The sequence below is a fragment of the Stylophora pistillata genome, chromosome 11, assembly GCF_964205215.1.
Source record: "Stylophora pistillata chromosome 11, jaStyPist1.2, whole genome shotgun sequence".
Taxonomy (NCBI): domain Eukaryota; kingdom Metazoa; phylum Cnidaria; class Anthozoa; order Scleractinia; family Pocilloporidae; genus Stylophora; species Stylophora pistillata.
In genome coordinates this window covers 21,356,868-21,377,940 of record NC_142529.1, presented here as the reverse complement: position 1 = coordinate 21,377,940, position 21,073 = coordinate 21,356,868, and the positions used below count along the sequence as shown (strand labels likewise).

At 40.4% G+C, this 21,073-nt stretch overlaps 2 protein-coding genes, 1 long non-coding RNA gene and 1 pseudogene across 6 annotated transcripts in view; 2 read left to right on the top strand and 2 right to left on the bottom strand.

Annotated features, from left to right (window-relative positions):
- LOC111340447 (protein sidekick-1-like) overlaps positions 1 to 11,640 on the top strand; it is a 38,690-nt pseudogene extending 27,050 nt beyond the window's left edge. The window contains exons 15-25 of the transcript XR_015993560.1: positions 45 to 290; positions 678 to 962; positions 1,263 to 1,550; positions 2,046 to 2,327; positions 2,448 to 2,595; positions 3,256 to 3,401; positions 6,606 to 6,808; positions 7,314 to 7,647; positions 8,862 to 9,257; positions 9,534 to 9,827; positions 11,597 to 11,640. The product of XR_015993560.1 is annotated as a protein sidekick-1-like (transcript). The remainder of the gene's footprint in view (positions 1 to 44; positions 291 to 677; positions 963 to 1,262; positions 1,551 to 2,045; positions 2,328 to 2,447; positions 2,596 to 3,255; positions 3,402 to 6,605; positions 6,809 to 7,313; positions 7,648 to 8,861; positions 9,258 to 9,533; positions 9,828 to 11,596) is intronic.
- The window catches only part of LOC148720557 (uncharacterized), a 486,858-nt gene that overhangs the window by 278,150 nt on the left and 187,635 nt on the right, over positions 1 to 21,073 (top strand). The gene's annotated exons all lie outside the window — the stretch shown is intronic.
- Positions 1 to 21,073, bottom strand: part of LOC148720568 (uncharacterized) — a 102,552-nt gene that overhangs the window by 69,928 nt on the left and 11,551 nt on the right. The gene's annotated exons all lie outside the window — the stretch shown is intronic.
- LOC148720569 (uncharacterized) overlaps positions 17,749 to 21,073 on the bottom strand; it is an 11,594-nt gene continuing 8,269 nt past the window's right edge. For both annotated transcript variants that reach the window (XM_088739833.1, XM_088739832.1), the window contains 2 exons: positions 19,447 to 19,492; positions 17,749 to 18,605 (listed from right to left, as the gene is read on the bottom strand). In XM_088739833.1, coding sequence (XP_088595959.1) covers positions 18,483 to 18,605; positions 19,447 to 19,492 — 169 coding nt within the window. In that variant the 3' untranslated portion in view covers positions 17,749 to 18,482. The remainder of the gene's footprint in view (positions 18,606 to 19,446; positions 19,493 to 21,073) is intronic.

The window sequence follows — 21,073 nt, the reverse complement described above, 5'->3', positions numbered from 1 at the left end:
ATTTACCCATGATTTACGCTCTGACGTCTTATTTTTCTTTAAAGTGACTAGAACAAAGCCAGTCATCACCAAACATCCTCAGCCTATCATAGTCAACCCAGAGACAGATGTTCACCTACACTGCTCGGCCACAGGCTACCCACAGCCATCTATCCGCTGGGAGCACGAAGGACACACTGTAGGTTATAACGTGTTGACCATTGAAAATATCGACAAGTCTGGTAACTACACGTGCATAGCAGAAAACTCCCTTGGAAGTTCTCGAGCTTCTGCATCTGTTACTGTTCGAAGTAAGTCTTCAAAAACTCTAATGTTCTTCGCCCTTCAAACAACTGGGTCCAGGGTCCGTTTCTCGAAAGTCCCGGTAACTTAACGGGCCCGAAGCCATGTTTTAAAATCAAAATTTAAAAAAATAGAAAGCCGGTTCTGGCACCAAAATCAGTCCGTTCTGTTTCTTTCGTTGATACTTTTATTGTATTATTTTCAAAACTTTTAAAATTCCCATCTTGAATAAAAACAGAACAGCTTTACGGGCCCTTTAAGTGACCCGGGCGGGACTTTCAAGAATTAAACGGGCCCCAGGTCTCTAAGTAGTTATAAATATCTTTATCCAATCACCATTGTGGAAAAGCAAACCCCTCAAATAAATTATAATGTTTTCTTTCAATTATTTTCAGAGTTGCCATTCACCCCAACCAAACCCACTGAGACTGAAAGAACCGCTCATTCAATTACTGTTGCTTGGCAACCCACCGGAAACCACTCAATAGATTCTTACACTCTTTATTACCGCGAGAAGAGCGCTACCCAGTGGATTGTGGTAAAGGACGTCCGTGGGAAAACTTCTAAGACACTGGATAACTTGGAGCCCTATACTACTTATGAGTTCCGAGTTTTTGCTGTGAATAACATAGGATTAAGCAAACCAAGCCCTTTGGCTGAATTTACAACCTTGGAAAAAGGTATGGCTCTATTCAATTTTTTTTTTCGGTAAAACGGATCTGGCTCGAGAGAGGGCTTCTCCCAACACCTTTGATACATTTTTATTGGACAAGTGATTCGGACGTGGAAGTAATCCCGAAGAGAAATTCTCCCAGGATATCATACCAGTTTCTCAAAAATGACCTGAACTAGAACCCACCCATGCCTATTGGAGAAGAGGCATGTGCTCTCACTATGCATGTTCCCTGACTCTGATGCTAAGACCGTGTGCATGAAGTGAGAGTTGCAAATCTTTAAAAGGTGTTTGTTTTGCTTCTTAGCGCCGGGAACACCACCGACGAACGTTCAGGCATGGGGAATCTCCGACACCTCATTTAAAGCAACATGGTTACCGCCCAGTCAACCAAATGGTCGCTTAACAGGATACCGCTTGTACCTGACAACTGACTTACAAAAAGGAAAGTGGCGATATGTGGTGTCAGGAGAGAATCAAACTATAGTCAGAGGATTACAGGAAAAGACTACATATTATTACACATTAAATGCGTACAACAGAATTGGCGAGGGGCCTTTCACTGCGAAGTATGTTGTAAAGACCTCAAAAGGAGGTAGGATGTAACCTGTGACTTATGGGAATTATTTTAAACTTATAAAAATATTAATGATCAGAGAGTAATTGATAGTTCAACGGTACGCAGTAAACCATGTTGATATATTCTGTCCATTTGAAGGGTCGTGCAAGAGTCATGTAAGCATTTTTTAAGGAATCCTTTCTCTTGATTATATAAGATATTTAATGCATCATCAGGTATTGGACGTATCACAAGGAGTTAATAGAAACCTCTACATAATCAGCTAGACACAATTTGTGCATATAGAAAATCAGGGCCGTATATTTTAATTACTTCAAAGACGAGTAAGATAGTTTTGTACACAGATTAATCAATTAGCATGCATGTACATGATCCACAAGGAAATAAATGTGAACTTAGAATATCCAAAAACCTTATATAAAGTTCTCAGCAGCACAAATCGCAGTACAGATCGCAATACAAATCGCATCCAGATCTAGAGTTAATGAAATTAACATTTTTTTTCTTCAGCACCCGGGCAGCCTAAAAATGTGCATGTAGTATTACTGTCACCAAGATCCATTCAAGTCACGTGGAAAGCTCCGACTTTCACTGGTCACGGTATATACGGCTATGAAGTTTATTACAACAAATCACGCCGTACTGTTGACACTTTGACGCTTCTAAATAACGTATTTGGTCACGAGATAAGAGGACTTCGCCCACACACCTACTACCGGGTTCAAGTGGCCGCCAGATCTAGTGACATTGGGCCATTATCGTTCTCCAAGGTCGTGAAAACATTGGAAGACGGTAAGAAAACTAATGAATAAAAGTTGATGATAAAAAAAAGTGATGGATAATAGATATAAGCTTGCCGATGTTGAAAGTGGAGGGGTAAGCTAGTTAATACTGTTTGATTTTCATTTTTAGTTCCAAGTGCTCCTCCAGCTAACATTCGCAGCACAAGGGTGGAGCCGACTAGCCTTGAGATCACCTGGGACCCCCCTCCTTCTGCACGTCGCAATGGACGAATAACAAACTACACCATAAAGTACAGAGAAAAAGGAGGAAAAGTAAGGTAAGCTCTGAGACCTTGTCAATTATTTCTCTTTACCACTTCCCAATAATGGCGTTATCCTCTATTGATGTTAATGAATTTCGGCCAACAAAACCGCCACCAAGCAACTAAACTAGAAAAAAAAACAAAAACAAACGAGTGGAGAAATAGTAGACCAGAGCAGGTGGAAGTCAAGAAGACAGCAATGAATGCAGTCACACAGATGATAGAAAGACTGACAGGGAAACAGACGCAGACAAACAGAAGAACGCATGAATGGAAGGACGGACGAAATGATAGATGTACGGACTAACAGAAAGACTGAAGACAGACAGAAACCCAGACTGATATACAGTCAGCCAGCCAGACAGACAGACAGTCAGCCAGACAGACAGTCAGACAGACAGACAGACAGACAGACAGACAGTCAGACAGACAGACAGTCAGCCAGACTGACAGACAGACAGATAGTCAGACGGACGGACAGACAGACAGTCAGCCAGACTGACAGACAGACAGACAAACCGAAGACAGACAGACACTGACAGACCCAACGACAGACAGACAGATTAACAGACAGAAAAGACCTACAAACCTACACGTTCGACTGACAGAGAGGCTGTCAGTGAAGCAAACCAAAGTAAAAACAAAATAGCCCAAGATTTCTTATTTCCTTTACAGTCTTTTGACCGTTGATGGAAGCAAGTTATCAGTCCGTCTCCACAATCTAAAGAAGTATACCACATATTTTGTCTGGGTGACGGCCAGAACGTCTGTTGGGCCTGGGCCGAGGTCTAGCAAACACAACTTCACCACAGAGGAAGACAGTAAGTTAATTCACTTTCCATTAACCCTTTATACCCTAACATCCATATGTATATTCTCCATACTGTTCTCTACACATTTCCCAAGGTGCTGACAAGGAGAATTTGTTCAACAATCAAGAGCCTCTTTAGTTGGTGATCATTTTCTTTATTCTCCTGACCTTATTGTGTCATTCAGGGGTGATATTGTAAGGAGAAATTAATTGCTGGTCACTCTTAATGCGAACAGGTGATGAGAACCGACACCCTGTATTGAGAGTGGTATGTTCATTGAACACCAAGTTTTCCTTCCTAATGAAAAAGGAAATGTATGGCATTCATTATGGAGAATTTCTAAGCAGATGTTGGTAGTCAGAGCCGGGGTTAACGCTTACTCTGTTACCTCGACTATTTTATTTTTCCTCTCTCCTTTCTCCCGTTCAAAGTGTCTTCTAACCTAGAATGCCGTACCATTGTTGATTTTATTTTGATCAAAAACGGTAAAAAAAATCGGAAGTGGATAAGTCTTTGCTGCTGGGCTTCTGCATTTTTTTTCAAAGAGTTAACGATCCTTATTTTTTCAACTCTCCGTATTTAAAAAAGGGCGACCACGTTTTTTGTCTGTTTAGAAAAAAAAAGCATGACCTTTGCGAAGAAACTTGCGAAAACTTTCTTAAGGGGATTAGAATTTATACTTATCCTTTGACCACTGACCTCGTAGCATTGCCACTCAACAAATTTGAGACATCTTTTGAAATTTTAATTAGAGATATCGAAGAAAAAACAAACAAAAAAAAAGTAGAAGTGGAGGCATCAGCATGCTCACGTACACCGAAGTCATCATTCAGAAAAACTTCATAAAAGTGCGCGCGCATCTTTAAACCTTGTATATAAATAGACAGTATTAGGGATCTACTTTCATAGGCTTAATTTTCAAGCAACTTAGTATGTTTAAAGAAAAGCAAAAATAATGATGGATCATATAAACTTAGAGAATTTGTTGAGATGAAGTCAAATCCCGTATTAGCTTGCCTTTTCGCAGGAGTGAAAACCGCCTTCGTTTGCACATATTTCTCAGAGATTAATTACAGTATCTTCCATTTTTGGCCCCAAATCTTGTCTGAATAGAGATGCACTCTTCCCAAAGTCGTCGGCCTTGCTTAGACCCCGTCCACACGAAGACGATTGTAAACGCAAACGCTAGTAAACGCAAACTTTTTTATGCGTTTATGCCTTCCGTCCACACGAAGACGATGAAAACGCTCACCGTAAACGCATAAATTCGAAAACGCTCTCCAAAGTGGATAAATTTGAAAACGCCGTTTATGCGTCTTCGTGTGGACGGCCGTAAACGTATATTTTCGTAAACGCTGTGAAAACGCTAACGCCAGATGTCAGCGCCAGTCTCTTTTATCAAGTGCGTTTCCAACATGGCGTACGCACGAGTGTTGAGCTCTGTCGTGTTTGCGCTTATTTCAATTATAATTCCGAGCATTCAATTGAATCATGCAATAGTCGATATACAGGAAAACTACAAAAGAAGAAGACTAAACCTCTCAAGATTGTTATCCACTACTACAAGCACTTTCACTTGAGTAAAACGACTTAGATGCAGACGTGAGAGCAAAGAGAGAAGATTCTGGACCAGACCAGGTCGACATTTTTCTTCTCTCTCGATCACAACAAACGCACGTGGTGACTTTACAACATGGACGTTAACACTTGATAACAAGGCGCTGAAGCAATGATTGTAGGCTCAAATCGATAGCGCATGCGCGTTCGATGTATGACATCGTTTAATGCGTTTACGAGCGTTTTCGTGTGGACGGGTGAAAACGCTACGTAAACGATGATCGTTTTCGTGTGGACGGGGATAAAAATATGCGTTTACTAGCGTTTGCGTTTACAATCGTCTTCGTGTGGACGGGGCCTTAGAAGAATCAAACCAATCCATTTAAGTGTTTATAACATCCGGTTAAGTTATTATGCTTAACTGGATTAAATGGAACAACTTCTTAAGCCGAAAAGCCGCCAAGTTCAAGAAGTACAAATATGTGGACATCCCGTTTTCAAGCTGACAAACTTACTAACATCTTGAAAGTATGCAAACACCATTTGTCCTGTTTTCTGTTCTTGTGGAGGAGTATTATTTTACAATCGACAGGGCAAACCAAAATAAATCTTGTTAACATTTTTGGGTTTTCATCGGAAACATTATCTCATAATCAAACATATGAGTATGTAGCGTAATTATCGGCGAATTTAATCCTGTGTTTAAATACTGTTTAATCCCGTTTTGTCACAGATTTCTGTGTATCAGTTGCGAGTAGTTATTAGTTTAATCTTACTCTTAATCCATGTTGATTTATTTGAATCCATGTGGAGATTCATGTAAGCGCCATGCAAGAGTCCCTTCAGATTCCTTTGTAATTTGAGGACTTAGCATGTGTGTAAACACAAACTGAAGCGTAAAGCCTACAACATTTTTCTCGCTCGACCTGTTTATTTATCAATGATACCCTTAATGATTAGTAAGTTCTTCTTGAAAAAACTTTGTAGCAATAAATTCAGCACGCGCTTGGAGTTAAGCATCACTGGTTTGAACAAATGTGTTGAGAAATGTTATACCTCAAGAAATTGTCTTGTTCGAAATGGGGGGTGTATCGAAACTGAAACTAAGCAGGCAATGAAACTCTCTCCCTGGAGACAGTTCATGTCGGGAAACAAAAAAAAATACTCTATATTACTGCGTGATTCTGTACAATTAAAGACCTCTTAGAAAACTTTCCATAAATACGAGCGGTGCTGTAGACTGTAGTTACATCTTTAGGTCCAAATCAGCCATCCTGGCTGCCAACTTGCAACCTGTACTATCAAATAAAATGATGATGATGAATCTTCGCAAAGTCTTAAGTGAAAGTTAAAGTTAGCACTCAAGGAAAAAGTGTTCAAATGAAGAGGATAAATTTGTCCCATGCCTGTTTCGTTCAGGGCTCTTCAAACTGAGGTCTTGTTCAAATTTGCCACTTCATCGGCCAGAGATATACCCAGGTACTCTGCTTGACCTAATATAATCTATCTTGGGATTTCCAAACCCCAAGAGGGAAAAACTGACCCAGGCCCGTGTATTTTTGGGAAAATACACAAGGAGGTTTTTAGTCTTGACTATCTTTCGAGGGTTGAGAGGCAATCCCATCGCTCACGATCCACTATCCATTTTTTTTCCAGTTCCTAGGGAAGGTCCCCGTCATCTCAAGTTCAATGTGCTTAATTCGACTGCCATCAGAGTCCGCTGGTCAGCTCCACTGCAGTCGCAGGGAGGACGTATTCGAGGCTATGTTGTATTCTTTACAAAAGTCGATGATCTTGGTAAAGAGCTGTTTCCACCCGAACAAACTCAAGTTAAATTTACTGCCTCCGAACATGAGTTGGTAAGAATTGTGTTGTGAAAATAGATTCCACGTTGCCATATTTCTTTTTAGTAACAGATCACGGATGACTTCAAAATGTGGTAGGAAGAAAAACAAGTGGCACACAAGGCGTAGCCGAGTGAGTCTGATGTTGTCGCCATATTTTACGTCTTCTGTGATATTTTACTGTACTGACACACGGCAACATGGAAACTATTTGCTTTCTGTAATAAAGAAGCGAGAAATTGTTGATGGTGACGTCACCTATACGTCTGTCCTCCAATAGTTTATAAGTAAGAACCAATCAAAATGCTTGCGTAATTCAGCTGCTAATTTATGCAGAGTAATTGATTCTATTGGTTCAACAAATGGTTTCGAATCTTATATTTTGAAACTAGTCCTCTGAGATTTAATTTCGGGTTTGAGGGGTAATTTCGCATGTTGAAGGAGAACGCCTGAAAATACTGATCATAATCTCCAATCTATTGAGATAGCTACATCTGTTTTTCCTCTGTTTCATCAACAGTCCTTAGTTTTATCTGAACTTGATCCTGATTCAACCTACGAAATAAAAGTTGCAGCCTACTCTAACAAAGGAGATGGGGAGCGAAGCATTTCGCTACTAGCGAAGACCTTTCCCAAGCCACCGGATGCACCTTTCGTTATTGGCACTCAGCGCTCTTCTTCTTCAGGCACTAACGTGACGATTAAATGGTTCACAGCAGCCCCTGGTATCCTGTCTTTCAGGCTGCGGTATGGAAAGTCTTTGCACAATCTCCGTGGACGGTATCATTCTAAAGTCAAGCTGAAAGAAATGACGTTTCTTCCTCGAACCAAGGAGTATTTGTTTCGAGGGCTTGGTGAGTCATTGAGTCAAGCCTGTTGGGATGGTAAACTCTGTACTATTATTGCTAAGTCGGGCATTCTGGCGCATTTTGCTGACTAAAATGTGTTTCACCCTGCTCGCACGCTTGTGTGATTGTTCAGACTGTCTGTTATTTGTTTTCCTCGTATCTCTTTTCTAAATGCTTCTCAAAGTGATAATAATAGTAATATGTTTTACTCAAGTTTATGTTCTGGGGCATTATTATGTTTTGGCCCTTCTCAGAGCTCATTTTAACCCTTGTCTAATAGCTCGGGCTAAAATTACTCAGAGTCGAGGCGAAAACGTTTCTATTTCCGCGAACATTAACTGTATTGTAGAGTTGACATCTATATTTATACAGGATAGCCCCTTGAGAAGAAGACTAGGATATCTAACCATTTCTTGATATTATAGAAAGGTAGCATATTCTTCTCAATTATTTTAAGACCCTTAGTGTTGGTCCGGCCGGGACCAACATTATTTACTTTGCTGTCAAGGAAGCGGTTTGGGTTTTTTTTTTAGAGTGTTTGTCTTCTGTTCTTCTTCTCTTCCCCATTTTTGTCAAAGATAAAAAGAGAGATAATGTTCTTTCACAGGAAAATCTGCCATGCCCCTTAGGGCTGGTAAGATGCTGTTGTGGGCGGACCATCCCTGCCTACTTTCGCGTTCAATTTGAGTCTCCCTTTGCGTACTATTCCAAAGCCGCCTGTTCGTTAACTCACTAACATGTTAAAGTTCGTCACGTTGAGCAGTCAGTCCATCACCACAACGTTGTTTTTCATTTGTTGGGCTAGTTGATCAGAGACTCGGTCGGTTAGTTCGTCACCCCTCGGTTAGCCCTTCTTCGATTATTTTTATGGAGACGGCTTTGCTTAAATGCATCGATTATCTTTGTGATACCCTTCCTCTTTGATGATTTACAAGCAACAAAGGTGAAACGGATTAACGAGTGTAGTACCCGACAACATACACGCTAACAGAAAATAAATTAATATACCCAGATAAATAAGTCATCTCGACTTCCGAATTACTCTTGGTCTCTTTTTCAAAACGAGGCTCGGTGTTCAACCAGTTGTATGAAAATGAGTTTAATTTGCATGTGAAAGAAAACGTATTCAGTATCATCACTTGTACCTTAAACTGTCGTTTCCTTACTCGTTACTACCTAAACCCTCATTCTCCTTTAACCGGTCTCTATTCTTTCTGCAGACTTGGGAGTGTGGTATCTGTTCAAAGTCTCCATACAAAGTACAGCCGGCTGGTCACCAGAAGCACCGTATTGGATTCAAATGCCCTCCGGTCCACCAACGGGACCCCCTCTTCGGGTTAGGTCTCAGGCGATGTCATCAACTGAAATTCGCGTCACATGGCTAGAACCGGATAAGTGGCAACGTAATGGACCTCTGACTGGGTATTCTGTGGAATACAACCCGCTAAAGCGAAGAAGACGGGTAGGAGTAAAAAATATCACCAACCCAAACCAAACACAGGCACTCCTAACGGGCCTCAGAATGTACACTGAATATGAGATTCGAGTCCGAGCCGTTGGCTTGAAGGGTCCTGGGCCCTTGAGTCGCCCTGTTGTCGAGAAAACAAATGAAGGAGGTAGGTCCTGTTGTTCGATTCTTAAGATCCTTGGCTTTGTTTCTGAGAACAAAATATGGTAAATAAGGGGTGTAGATATAATTTTCATTTATTTTTACGAGAAAAAAAAAATTATCATTGTTCATAAAATTAACTGCTTACTTTGCTATAGATCAAATGAACACTTCAGTTAGATCAAATGAAACGAGTTACTGGAAACCTTAGATCGAGCCGCTCAGCCACTTCTCCTGCTTTGTAAAATTGCATGTCTTAATTAATTCCCTGTTTTACTTTTAGTTCCCAGTCCTCCTCGTAACCTCTTGGCAGTAGCCCGAAGCACTGACTCTGTTACAGTGTCATGGCAACCGCCCCAGTCTGCAAACGGCGAAGTATTGGGTTATTTAGTAATCTATTCGGACGCTGCAAGACTGCCCCTCTCTCAGAGGAGTAATACGGGAGTCAAAGGAGTTCGAGCCACCTTAAAGTCCCTGTCACGTGACAAGAAGTACTGGTTTCGTGTCGCCGCAAAAACGTCGGTTGGTCTCGGCAAATATTCTTTGCCAATCTCCGAAAAGACCCTTAAAGACGACTGTAAGTAAAAAATCTCCACATTACTTGCCTCCGGATGAGTCTAAATACGTCCATTTGTGTGCTCTTTGAGTCCTGATCGTTTTGTTCCACTATAGAATAAATTTATGAACTTCATATATTTATTCTATCTCACTTTTCATTCCACTAATTTATTCGTGTTTTTCTCGTTGCCATGTTCCCACCAATAACGTAACTCCATTTTCTGCCTTTAAACACGAAGGCGCGCTATAAAAGGAGCCTTGGTCCCACTGGTCAGCGGTCAGCCATGGCGGTTGGACGTCTTTCTTGGAGTTCCGTCACTTTATATGTTTTTCTGGTTCTGTTTCGCTTTCACTGTTGCTTCTTCGATGTCGAAGCCTTCGGAAAAGCCAGTGAAATGCGTAGTGATGCTTCGGAGTGTGCCATGGATTGGCGAAAGGATTTTTTCTACCCGACTCTGGCGACATGTCCTCCACGTGGTACGTATCATCGCTGCCACGGTGGAAAGTTCTTCTCAACTCGGGTTTCTCTGTATCCCAACTCAGTCAGTACCTTTAATTTGATAAGGCTCTCCACTAGTGGTGACATTAATCCTAATCCTGGTCCCCCACATAACAGCCCTAAGTGCCCAATTTGCGAGAGAGCTGTCGCCAAAACTCACCGTGCAATAGAATGCGATAACTGTCTCCGGTGGTGCCACACAAAGTGTGGAAGAGTTAGCCCAAGTGAATACAACAAACTTCAACTCCTCGATCATTTCTACTGGAACTGCCCTTTCTGTGAACTGAGGGCTCTTCCCTTTGCCGATGCCAGTTCTTTTGACTTAAACCTTGACGATGATGTGGCGTCTGAACCTGACGAAGATGTTTTCACTACGCTAAAGACTACGATGGGCAACAAAAAGAACTTAAGGATAGGACACATAAATATCAATGGTCTTACTAATAAATTGTCTGAAATTCAATTCCTATTAAAAGAGGTGGATTTCGACATCCTGGGCGTTACTGAGACCCACCTGTCCGTAGACATATCAAATGAATTAATAAGAATATCTGGTTTTATTAAAAACTAGATCATTGGATAATGCAATTCAAGACTTTTTATTGGCTTAGCCATTATGGTATATCAGCCAATATACCATAATCTACAAATATGGCCATCGTACGTGTCAGCTTAATATTAAAAGGAAGCTAAAGATTTAATAAAATTTTATACTTAATTTAACGTTTTTAATAAAACAATTATTCCACTCGCTCTTGTTGGATATGAGATGATTATAGCCAACTCAGCGCTACGCGCCTCGTTGGCTATCTATCATCTCATATCCAACGCGCGCTCGTGGAATAATTGTTAAATAACATGGTGAGAAGAGATAGATCAAATGACTTGAAAGGCGGTGGCGTGGTAATATATTATCGCGACAATTTGAACATTTTTGAACACCTAAAGTGGGACATTCATCAGGACTTGGAGGCTGTATGGATTAACATTACCATAAGATCACAGTCTACTTTACTTGGCTGCCTATACCGACCACCTAAATCAATCACGTTTTATGATGACTTACATGACCTGCTTAATAAAATATGGGTCAAGAGGAAGAACGTCATATTATTAGGTGATTTTAATTGTAATCTCTTAGCTAATGCGGCAGATACAGATCAAGATGCGTCATATGATTGTAATAGAATGAAAAGAATTTTTAGGCGTTTTGGTTACTTTAACGTCATTGAATCACCAACGCGCATCACAGCTAGCTCTAAGTCACTTATCGACCTCATTGTTGTTAGCCCTAATTTGCAGGCATCAAATGTCTTAGCTGGTTCTATTGACCTGGGCATTTCGGACCATCATCTTATATTTGCTGCTTTTTCTACAAGGAGGAGTAATTCAAAGCCTAAGCTTATTACAGTAAGGAACTATAAGGATATGGATAATGAAAAACTCCAGAGAACCTTAGAAGAAGCTCCATGGCATATTGTGTCTGCCGTAGAGGATGTTGAGGACAGTGTTTACTTATGGGAAACCATGTTTGAAGACATTATAGAGTCCAACATCAAACGAAGGAATGTGAATGTCAGACACAAGTCACTTCACTGGATCAATACCGAAATCAGAAAGGCTATGCATCAAAGGTATGTGTTTAAAAGCTGCTCAAGGTAAACCCCATGATAATCCCCAGTGGGATATCTATAGAGCTAAAAGAAATGCTGTTAGAAGTATGCTCAGGAAAGCTGAGGCCTCTTACTCGATTGGGCTATTTAAAGAATCTTCTTCACCTAAAGTTTTCTGGAAAATATCAAATCGTATACTTGGTAAGAGCAAAAGTGATAAAATTGGTCCCCTACAGGATTCTAATAACACTATTATTTCAGATGATAGGCAGAAAGCAAATTTGATTAATAACTATTTTATTGATATTGCACATGATCTTACTAAGAACTTGGATCCAGTACATTTAGATACTACTTTTTATATTAATAGAATTACTCCCACTATAGAGAATTTTTCTTTGAATTGGGATATAGTAAGAGATGTTTTAAAGTCTATTAATCCAAACAAAGCAGTAGGCCCTGATATTATTTCTCCTAAAGATCTTAAATTGGCACAGGACTCTGCTATTCAGGGTCTGCTAGAGGTGTTCAAAAAAAGCATGGACTGTTGTAAGTTCCCCCAACAATGGAAGGAGTCATTAGTTACACCTGTTTTTAAGAAAGGGAACAGGCTGGATCCTAACAATTACCGACCTATATCCTTGCTTAGTACACCAGGAAAGCTTCTTGAGAAGGTAGTGTGTAATTCACTTGATGATCATATGTTATCCAATGGCATTCTTACAGATAGACAATGGGGATTTAGGAGGGGCTATTCAACGGAGAGCCTCCTCCTTCATCTCACTGAGTCCTGGGGGAGTGCCCTGGATAGGGGTCATAGGGTTGGAGTCTTATTCATTGATTTCCGCAAAGCATTTGATTGTGTCAACCACAGTATTCTTACTGAGAAACTCAAGGCCGTTGGCTTGGCGGGTGATATGTGGAATTGGATCAATGACTATCTCTCCAACCGTATGCAAGGGACTAGTGTAAGTGGGTCTAGATCTGATAGAGTCCCCATTAGAGCTGGGGTCCCTCAGGGATCCTTACTAGGACCAAGACTATTTGCATCTTATGTTAATGACCTCCCTGAGTCTATTACCAGTGGAGAAGTCTATATGTATGCTGACGATACCACAATATATGTAGTAGAGAATACTGTTGATGATATAACAACACGGTTACAGGCTGTTTTGGACCAGGTTAATTCCTGGTGTCTTAGTAACAGACTGATTCTACATGAAGGTAAATCCGAGGCAATGGTCTTAAGTACTAACCCCTTCATAGGTCCTTTGAAACAGCTGAAGTGGGGTGTGGACACCATTCGGTATGTGTCCTCCACCAATTGCCTTGGGGGTTACAATTGATGATAAACTCTCTTGGTCTCAGCATGTTGCATTGGCTAGATCTGCATTTAATGCCAAAGTTAAAATGTTGAGACGTATAAATTTCCTATGTACATCTATCTTGGAGACTTTTTACTTTAGGATAGTTATACCAAGTGTTCTATATGGAATTGTAATTGGGGGTCTGGACCCAAGCTTAAAGATCTAGAAATGATTCACATCAGGGCTGCCAGGCTGATTCATAAGATACCAAATAGTTTTGAGGATAATGATGTACTTTCTAAGGTTGGCTGGATGCCTTTAGAGTATTTTTATAAGCTACGTATCTTAACTATCACATATAATTCTTATTATAATTTAGGGTTGCGGGAAATTAATTGTTTGGTGACCAAGAACTCCAACAGCTATAACCTAAGGAAATCCCTGAATGTTGTACTTAATAGGCCCAAAACCGATCTGGGTCGTAGGTCCTTTGCTCATAGATCTGCAGTAGCATGGAATACACTTCCCGATAATTTTAAAGATTCTCCAAATTTATCTATTTTTAAATATAACTTAAAACAATCCAAGCAAACTGTCATGAATATTAATTTTGAAAAGGGAGGTAATGTTATACAAAACATGAAACCAAATTTTCACTATTACTAAAATTTTATGGTTTACTTAATTTATTCAACTTATAAATTTTATCATATCTGTATTTTATATAAATATAGACTATTTAGTTTAGGCAGGTCCACATCAGCTGTAAAGTTGCGCGAAATTTTAACCTGCGTTATCAAATAAAGTTATGTATGTATGTATGTATGTATGTATGTATGGACCATTTGTCAATGAACCGTCGTGTGATGTAGAACTCTTAGAGTCAAGCCAGCTTGAGCTGCAGCTACTCCAAACCAGTGAACAGTGGGCGAATTCCTCAAAATTGTTTTATGTTTTCATCACAATACAAGAACTTTTGAGATTTGTATTTCCTTTCTCCAATGGAAACTGTTTTTGTTTGTAGCGGTAAATTTGAGATCGAAGTAGATGGTTCGCACGTTACCTCATGCCACCGTGCTGGTGGAAGTAAACAATAGATATCTCATTAGCTCCTTTTGTTCGTCTACCAGTATTTAAATTTGACCCGCACACGTCAACGGTGAGTAACAAATGAGCCTTGGTCTTCCCAGGGAAGACTTCCTTATATAGCGCGCCTTCGTGTTTAAAAGCACACACAACCCACAATTCCTCTATTCGTTCCGACGAAGGGCTAACGCTCGAAACGTCAGCTTTAGTAATCGTTACGGTGGCCAATTTACAATTTCCACTTTGTTGATATATCCAAATTATTTTGTTACCCCCCACCCACGCAGCCCCAAACAGTTTCTTTAGCAGCCCCGGCCGGACCAACACTCAGGGTCTTAAAATAATTGAGAAGAATATGCTACCTTTCTATAACATCAAGAAATGGTAAGATATTCTAGTCTTCTCGGATAGGGACGAATAAATGGAGGTCCCGTCTCCTGCAGGGTTAGGGGCAGGAGACGTTAATTTCCCACGCACGAGATTACTGTGTGATGGATGTCCTCCCCTGGGGTGGGATGGGTGGTTAACAGGACCCCTGTTGATACCAGTGTTTACTACACTGAAGGGGCTATCCTGTGTAAATATAGATGTCTACTACTACTACTTTAGAAACTATCAGCCTTTATTCCTCTGCTCTATGGATGACTGATGAAAATAGGTGTGCAAAGCGGCAAAAACGGAAGGCGGAAAGGTGTTAGCGAGCTTCGAAAACACCCACGAATTTGGCTGTTTTTCGTTCCCTGAGAAATCGTGTGACATATTTGATGAATAAAGCTCGTCAGGAGTATTGTAGGAATTTAATTGATGATATGGGCAATGACCAAAGAAAGTTGTTTAAGGCCAGCAGGTCTCATCTCAATCTCGCTGAGGGTTCTACTTTCCCTCCATGCACAGACTATCAAGTCCTGGCTACTGATTTCGGTCAATTCTTTGTTCAGAAGATTGCTGGAATGAAGTCTATAATCCCAAACACTGCTCATCGATCTCCATCCAGCACCCTGCCTGCTGAATTTGTTACTGATGTGTCATTTTCTGAATTCGAACTTTTAGCGACAAATGATGTACAGGCAATTATTTTGTCGTGTCCTAAAAAGTCCTGTCTTCTTGACCCGATTCCAACTACATTACTTGTTGAACATCTTGCTCTACTCCTACCTAGGATTACAAGAATGTTCAATCTATCGCTGAGTACGGGTCATTCCCTGACTCCTTGAAACTGGCGATAGTGCGACCACTTCTCAAGAAACCTGGTCTTGAGCTTGTTCCTAAGAACTACAGACCAGTGAGCAACCTACAGTACATTTTAAAGATAGCTGAGACTGTTGTTGCTGAGCAGCTGCATAAGCATTTGTCTTCAAATAATGTGCTTTCAGTGTATCAATATCACGGCGTACCGCCTTCACCACAGTGCTGAAACCGCTCTGTTGAAGGTCGTAAACGATATTCTACTTAATATGGATAAACAACGTGTGACTTTACTTCTTCTCCTTGATCTGAGTGTTGCTTTTGATACTGTGGATTATGGCACGCTGCTACGACGATTGGAAAACTCCTTTGGTATCCGAGGCATTGTCCGTTCATGGTTTCAATCTTACCTCTCTAGTCGTTCTCAGTGCATTTCGGTACACTGTGCACTTTCAAGAAGATTCAACTTGGATTGTGGTGTTCCGCCGGGATCTTCAGTGGGTCCTTTTTTAATTCACACTCTACACTAGTAGATTGTTTCAGATTGTTCAGTCGCATTTGCCTGACGTTCACTGTTTTGCAGACGATACCCAATTATATTTTTCTTTTTGTCCCAGTGACGTTAGTGGTGAGCTTTCCGCCTTAAGTGCTTTGGAGTCCTGTGTTGATGATATTCGCTCGTGGCTGTTAACCGACAGTCTTAAGCTATAAAGAAAGATAAGTCTGAATTTTTGGTCATAGGAACACATCAGCAGTTGGCTAAAGTTAATTCTCATCGCGTACGAGTGGGTGATTGCCACGTCTCGGCAGTCTCCTCTGCTAGAAACCTCGGCTCTTGGTTTGACACAAAATTGCCAATGGCTACCCACATAACGAAATGGTCTGGTTCTTGTTTTTATTATCTTTATATAATATTCGGCGTTTACGGAAGTACCTCTCTAGACGGTGCACTGAGACTCATGTGCAGGTATTTGTGTAATCTAGGATTGACTTTCGTAACAGTATCTTGTATGGTATTCCTGACTATCAGTTAAATAGGCTTCAAAGAATACAGAATGCTGCTGCTAGACTGGTTTGTCAGCAAAGTAGCTACAGCCATATTACACCCTTACTTTTTAATTTACACTGGCTACCAGTTAAATTTCGAATTGTTTTTAAAATTCTTTTAATGACATTTAAGGCTCTTAAAGGTTTAGCACCTACATATCTAGCCTCTTTAATTTCCATTAAGTCACCTTCACGGTGTAATCTTAAGAGCTCTCGTGATAACCTTCACCTTCGTTGCCCTAAAAAGTTGTCTGAGGTTAGTCTTGGTGACCGCTCCTTCACATATGCGGCGCCGAAACTTTGGAACATGCTTCCTCTGGAGATTAGGTCTGAAAGCACTGTTGCTGACTCCAGGTCTAAACTTAGGACACATTTATTTCGCGATGCGTTTTCATAGTCTGCTAAATGTTAATTATTTTGTGTATTGTGATCTTAACCTATCTATAATAGTTTTCATAGTCTGCTAAATGTTAATTATTTTGTGTATTGTGATCTTAACCTATTTATATTAGTTTTCATAGTCTGCTAAATGTTAATTATTTTGTGTGTTGTGATCTTAACCTATTTATTATAGTTCTCTTAGTTTTAAACTATTTAAATAGTGATATGATTTTCTGAATTTTACCTCCATGTTATTTGATTTAGGGTTAGTTCTTAACTCTTATTGTAATGCGCATTTGAGCATATCGACATGGAATCTGCGCACTACAAATGCTGTATTATTATTATTATTTATTATTATTAAATTCTTCGCTCAAAGTTGAAGTCTTCGCTCGGCCTCCTAGACGATTCGTCGACAACATACAATTTTTTAATTCAAAGCTCAAGTTTCGATTTGAACACGATCCGCCGACAACATACAAGAGCGTCCTCTATACCCCTATATAGTAATCGGTCACGTAAAAATATTTAATGACCTTTTCACGTATCACGAATAATATCCGAAACTCTTTCATGTTCACGCAAAATTCAAGAGAATCACGTTGAACTAATATTTTACTTTTCTAGTCTTGACCGAAGAGGACGTTAGGTCTTGTCTTATTTGTTCAAGAACCACTTGTGGTCTGCTTTATGACTTTAATCGATCCCTTTGAAGTCTACGTACAGTAAAAACCTTGGTCAAAAGCTAACCAGAACCGTTGGAGAACAACACCTACATTTTTAAAACAATAAAATAACTGGAAATCCATCACACAAAACAAATTGGTTCACGAATCACGTCTAATTCAGCTTTTCATTAACAGGTCAAGTTTAGACAAAAAAATTCGTCCACATTGACATTAGGAGATATATATTCTCTTACGTTATACCTACAGAAAATAGATTTAAGGCGCTCTTGTCTTCAAAAGTGCAACTCAGGAATATGCATAATAAAACAATTATGAGATTCGGTTTTCGCATGAGACCAATAATGAGAGCGATAATCAGTTTGTATTATCCGCCTCAGCCTCCGGCTATGGTAGATAACACAAACTTTGACCTTGATAATTCTCGCTATCATGATCTACCTCATCCAATAATTGTTAATTATTATCTTCAATCCCGATAGTTTTAAACACGACATGTCGCCGTGAATTGATGTCACTCATGATCACCCATAACGCACTGAGGGCCACACGGGCTCTTTTTCCCAACTCGAAAAAAGCGAGGAAACTTTAATCTTCCTGCTTGCCTTTGCGGTTTACAACATTTTCTTTTTTTAAAGTAATCAGTCGTCAATCTTAACACACCAAAACAAAGTTCTCGCTCACATTCATGCACTACTGGCCTGAAATTGTCCGCCTCTTGGGCGGCACTCCCCTCAACTTCCCCTATGGGAGGTACCTGGCCCCCGAGGGGAACAGGCGCCCCTAAATCTCTTGCATTTATAGGGGTACGTCTAAGAACCGTAAATAAAAATTCGGCACTGGATTGCAGTCTCCCTTGTCTTGTGAATATCACGTGCTCTCGTCCATGATCTCCTGTTCTATTTCAGCCAGTTGCCTCACGCACTGATCCCGTCGTTCTTTAATAGTCGCCACAATCTGCTCGTTTTGTTCAGGATATCTGACAAGATCCTCCTGCAACGAAGAGGTTGATCTTAAGAGCTAATTTGAGGAAAGGTACTTAACGGCACTTTCTAAACCCAGTACAACCTATGTACAACGGGAACTTTCAATTCAAGAGACACCAACTTTAGTCCTAACTGGGGATATGACTGGTAACCTTGTACCTTCATTGAAGGGATACCTCTGCTCAAGGGACACCTTTTCCATTCATAAGGGCGTACACTGATTCCAAGTTCCATTGTAGATGTTATTTTCATTTAAAGGAAACCTCTATTCAGGGGACAGTTTTCATATTGACGAGGGTGTCCCCTGATTGGAGGTCCCATTGTATCTGCCACTATCATTCAAGGGACACCTCTGTGTGGGTGACATTCTCTCATTCAAAAGATGTCCTCTGGAGCGCTACGTTTGACAAGTGAGTCGTGTGTAAACTGTAATAATGCCATGATGGCAGGGAGAGGTAATCCTAACCCTTTGGATCGCTACGTTTGACAAGTGAGTCGTGTGTCAACTGTAATAATGCCATGATGACAGGGAGAGCTAATCCTAACCCTTTCACTCCATTGATCTTCTTAGTGATTCTCCTTACCATCTGCTATACAATTCTTATGATGCAAGTTTGGAGAATTTGATATTGAATCAACTAAAAATCCAATAATTGATAAGACTATTTTTGTTTATTCTCATCACTTTCCTGTTTGACATTGTATTGCGATTGTAAGGAGAAAATCTGTCTTGATCACTCATGGGAGTTGAGGGGAAAAAAAACTACAACTAAACAAAACACAATTTATCCCCACTCCCCAAACGTGGCTTAATTGTCGTGCTAGTGTACGAGAAATTATTTTTCTACCTGAAAACTGGCAGCTACTGGGGTAAGGCTCCGCACCTCCTGGGAACTGTGAAGACGAAGGAAAAGAAACCAGAGCTTACACGTACACAATGTAGTCAGCACTGTAAGTAAAACTGAGCGAATAATTACTTAAAAAGAACGTAGTCAAATTTCTTTGATAAGCACTTTGCCATAGCTTATGAAGTAACGTGGCTTGAAAATGTTATCGGTTTCCTTAATGTTAATTGTGCCGCGTGAGAATAATATTTGGAAAAAATAGCTGTTTACGTTTAAATCATCCTGAACTGCGAAACCATGCCCCTGCCAAACATGAAAAAAATCGGTATCCCAAAGAACAACAGGGTTAACAACTCACATGACTGAGAGTTGGAAAGTCAATGTTTTTAAGTTACATGTACACGGATGTCATTATGCATTAAGGTTCAATATACTTCCGTACAGTAATCCATTAATTAGACCAAGTGCTTGTAGTGTATTACCCATTGGCGCATGCGTGCGAGAGTTGTTGTTAGAACACGTTGTCCACCATTAAACTGTTAAGTTAATGTGCGTTGGTTTAATCCGAGTGTTATTGGTTAGATCCGAACCACCCGGGCGGAATACTACAACTGGCGACGAGGAAAACCACTGATTGAATGATATATATTGTAGTTTGAGAATGGCTGTCGCAATTACCACTGATTTAGGTGGAATATCTAGCTTCGATCTTCACGGGAATCCTACAACTGTTGGAGCACGATGGAAGAAATGGAAGCGATCATTTGAATTATTCATCGTTAGAAAAGGAGTAAAAAACGCAGCGCAAAAGAAAGCCCTTCTTCTTCACTGTGGAGGACCACAAATGCAAGATGTTTACTATACGTTTCCAGAAGCTCGAGAACCTGGCGAAGGTGAAACTGTTTACACAGTAGCGATGGAACAACTCGATCAATACTTCACGCCCCAAGTCAATGTCCCCTACGAGAGACACCTGTTTCGGACTATGGCTCAGTTCCCTACTGAAAGCGTCGATTAGTTTATCACAAGGCTTCGTGAAAGGGCAGAATACCGTGAATTCGGTAATGCCAAGGATGAATATATTTGTGATCAGATAATCGAAAAATGTATGTCTAGTCGTTTGCGAAGGAAACTTCTGGAGAAAGGAAGAGAACTGACCTTAGAGCAACTACAAAGTACTGCAAGGTCTATGGAAGCTAGCGACAGACAAGCAGAAGCTATTGAGAACCCAAATGAAGGATTGAAAAAAGGACTAAATTCCGTCCAAGAGAAAACTGAAGGGAAGAGATGCTACAGATGTGACATGTCAGGACACACTCAGGACGACAAGCGATGTCCCGCAAGAAACAAAGAATGCCGGAAATGCCACAAGGTAGGCCATTTTGCAAAGTGCTGTAAAACTAAAAAGGCAAAAGATCCAAATGATAAGAAGCCTTGGCGAAAGAAGCCAAGAGGGCCAAGAGATACCAAACGATCAGTAAATCAGATTAACTCCAAGGATAGTCCAGATAGTGAGTACGCGTTTACCATTGTTGATGGGAAACAACCTATGGTCCAGGTGAATGTTGGTGGTGTACCCAATGTTGCCATGATTGTCGACTCGGGAGCTAGCTGTAATGTGATTGATCGA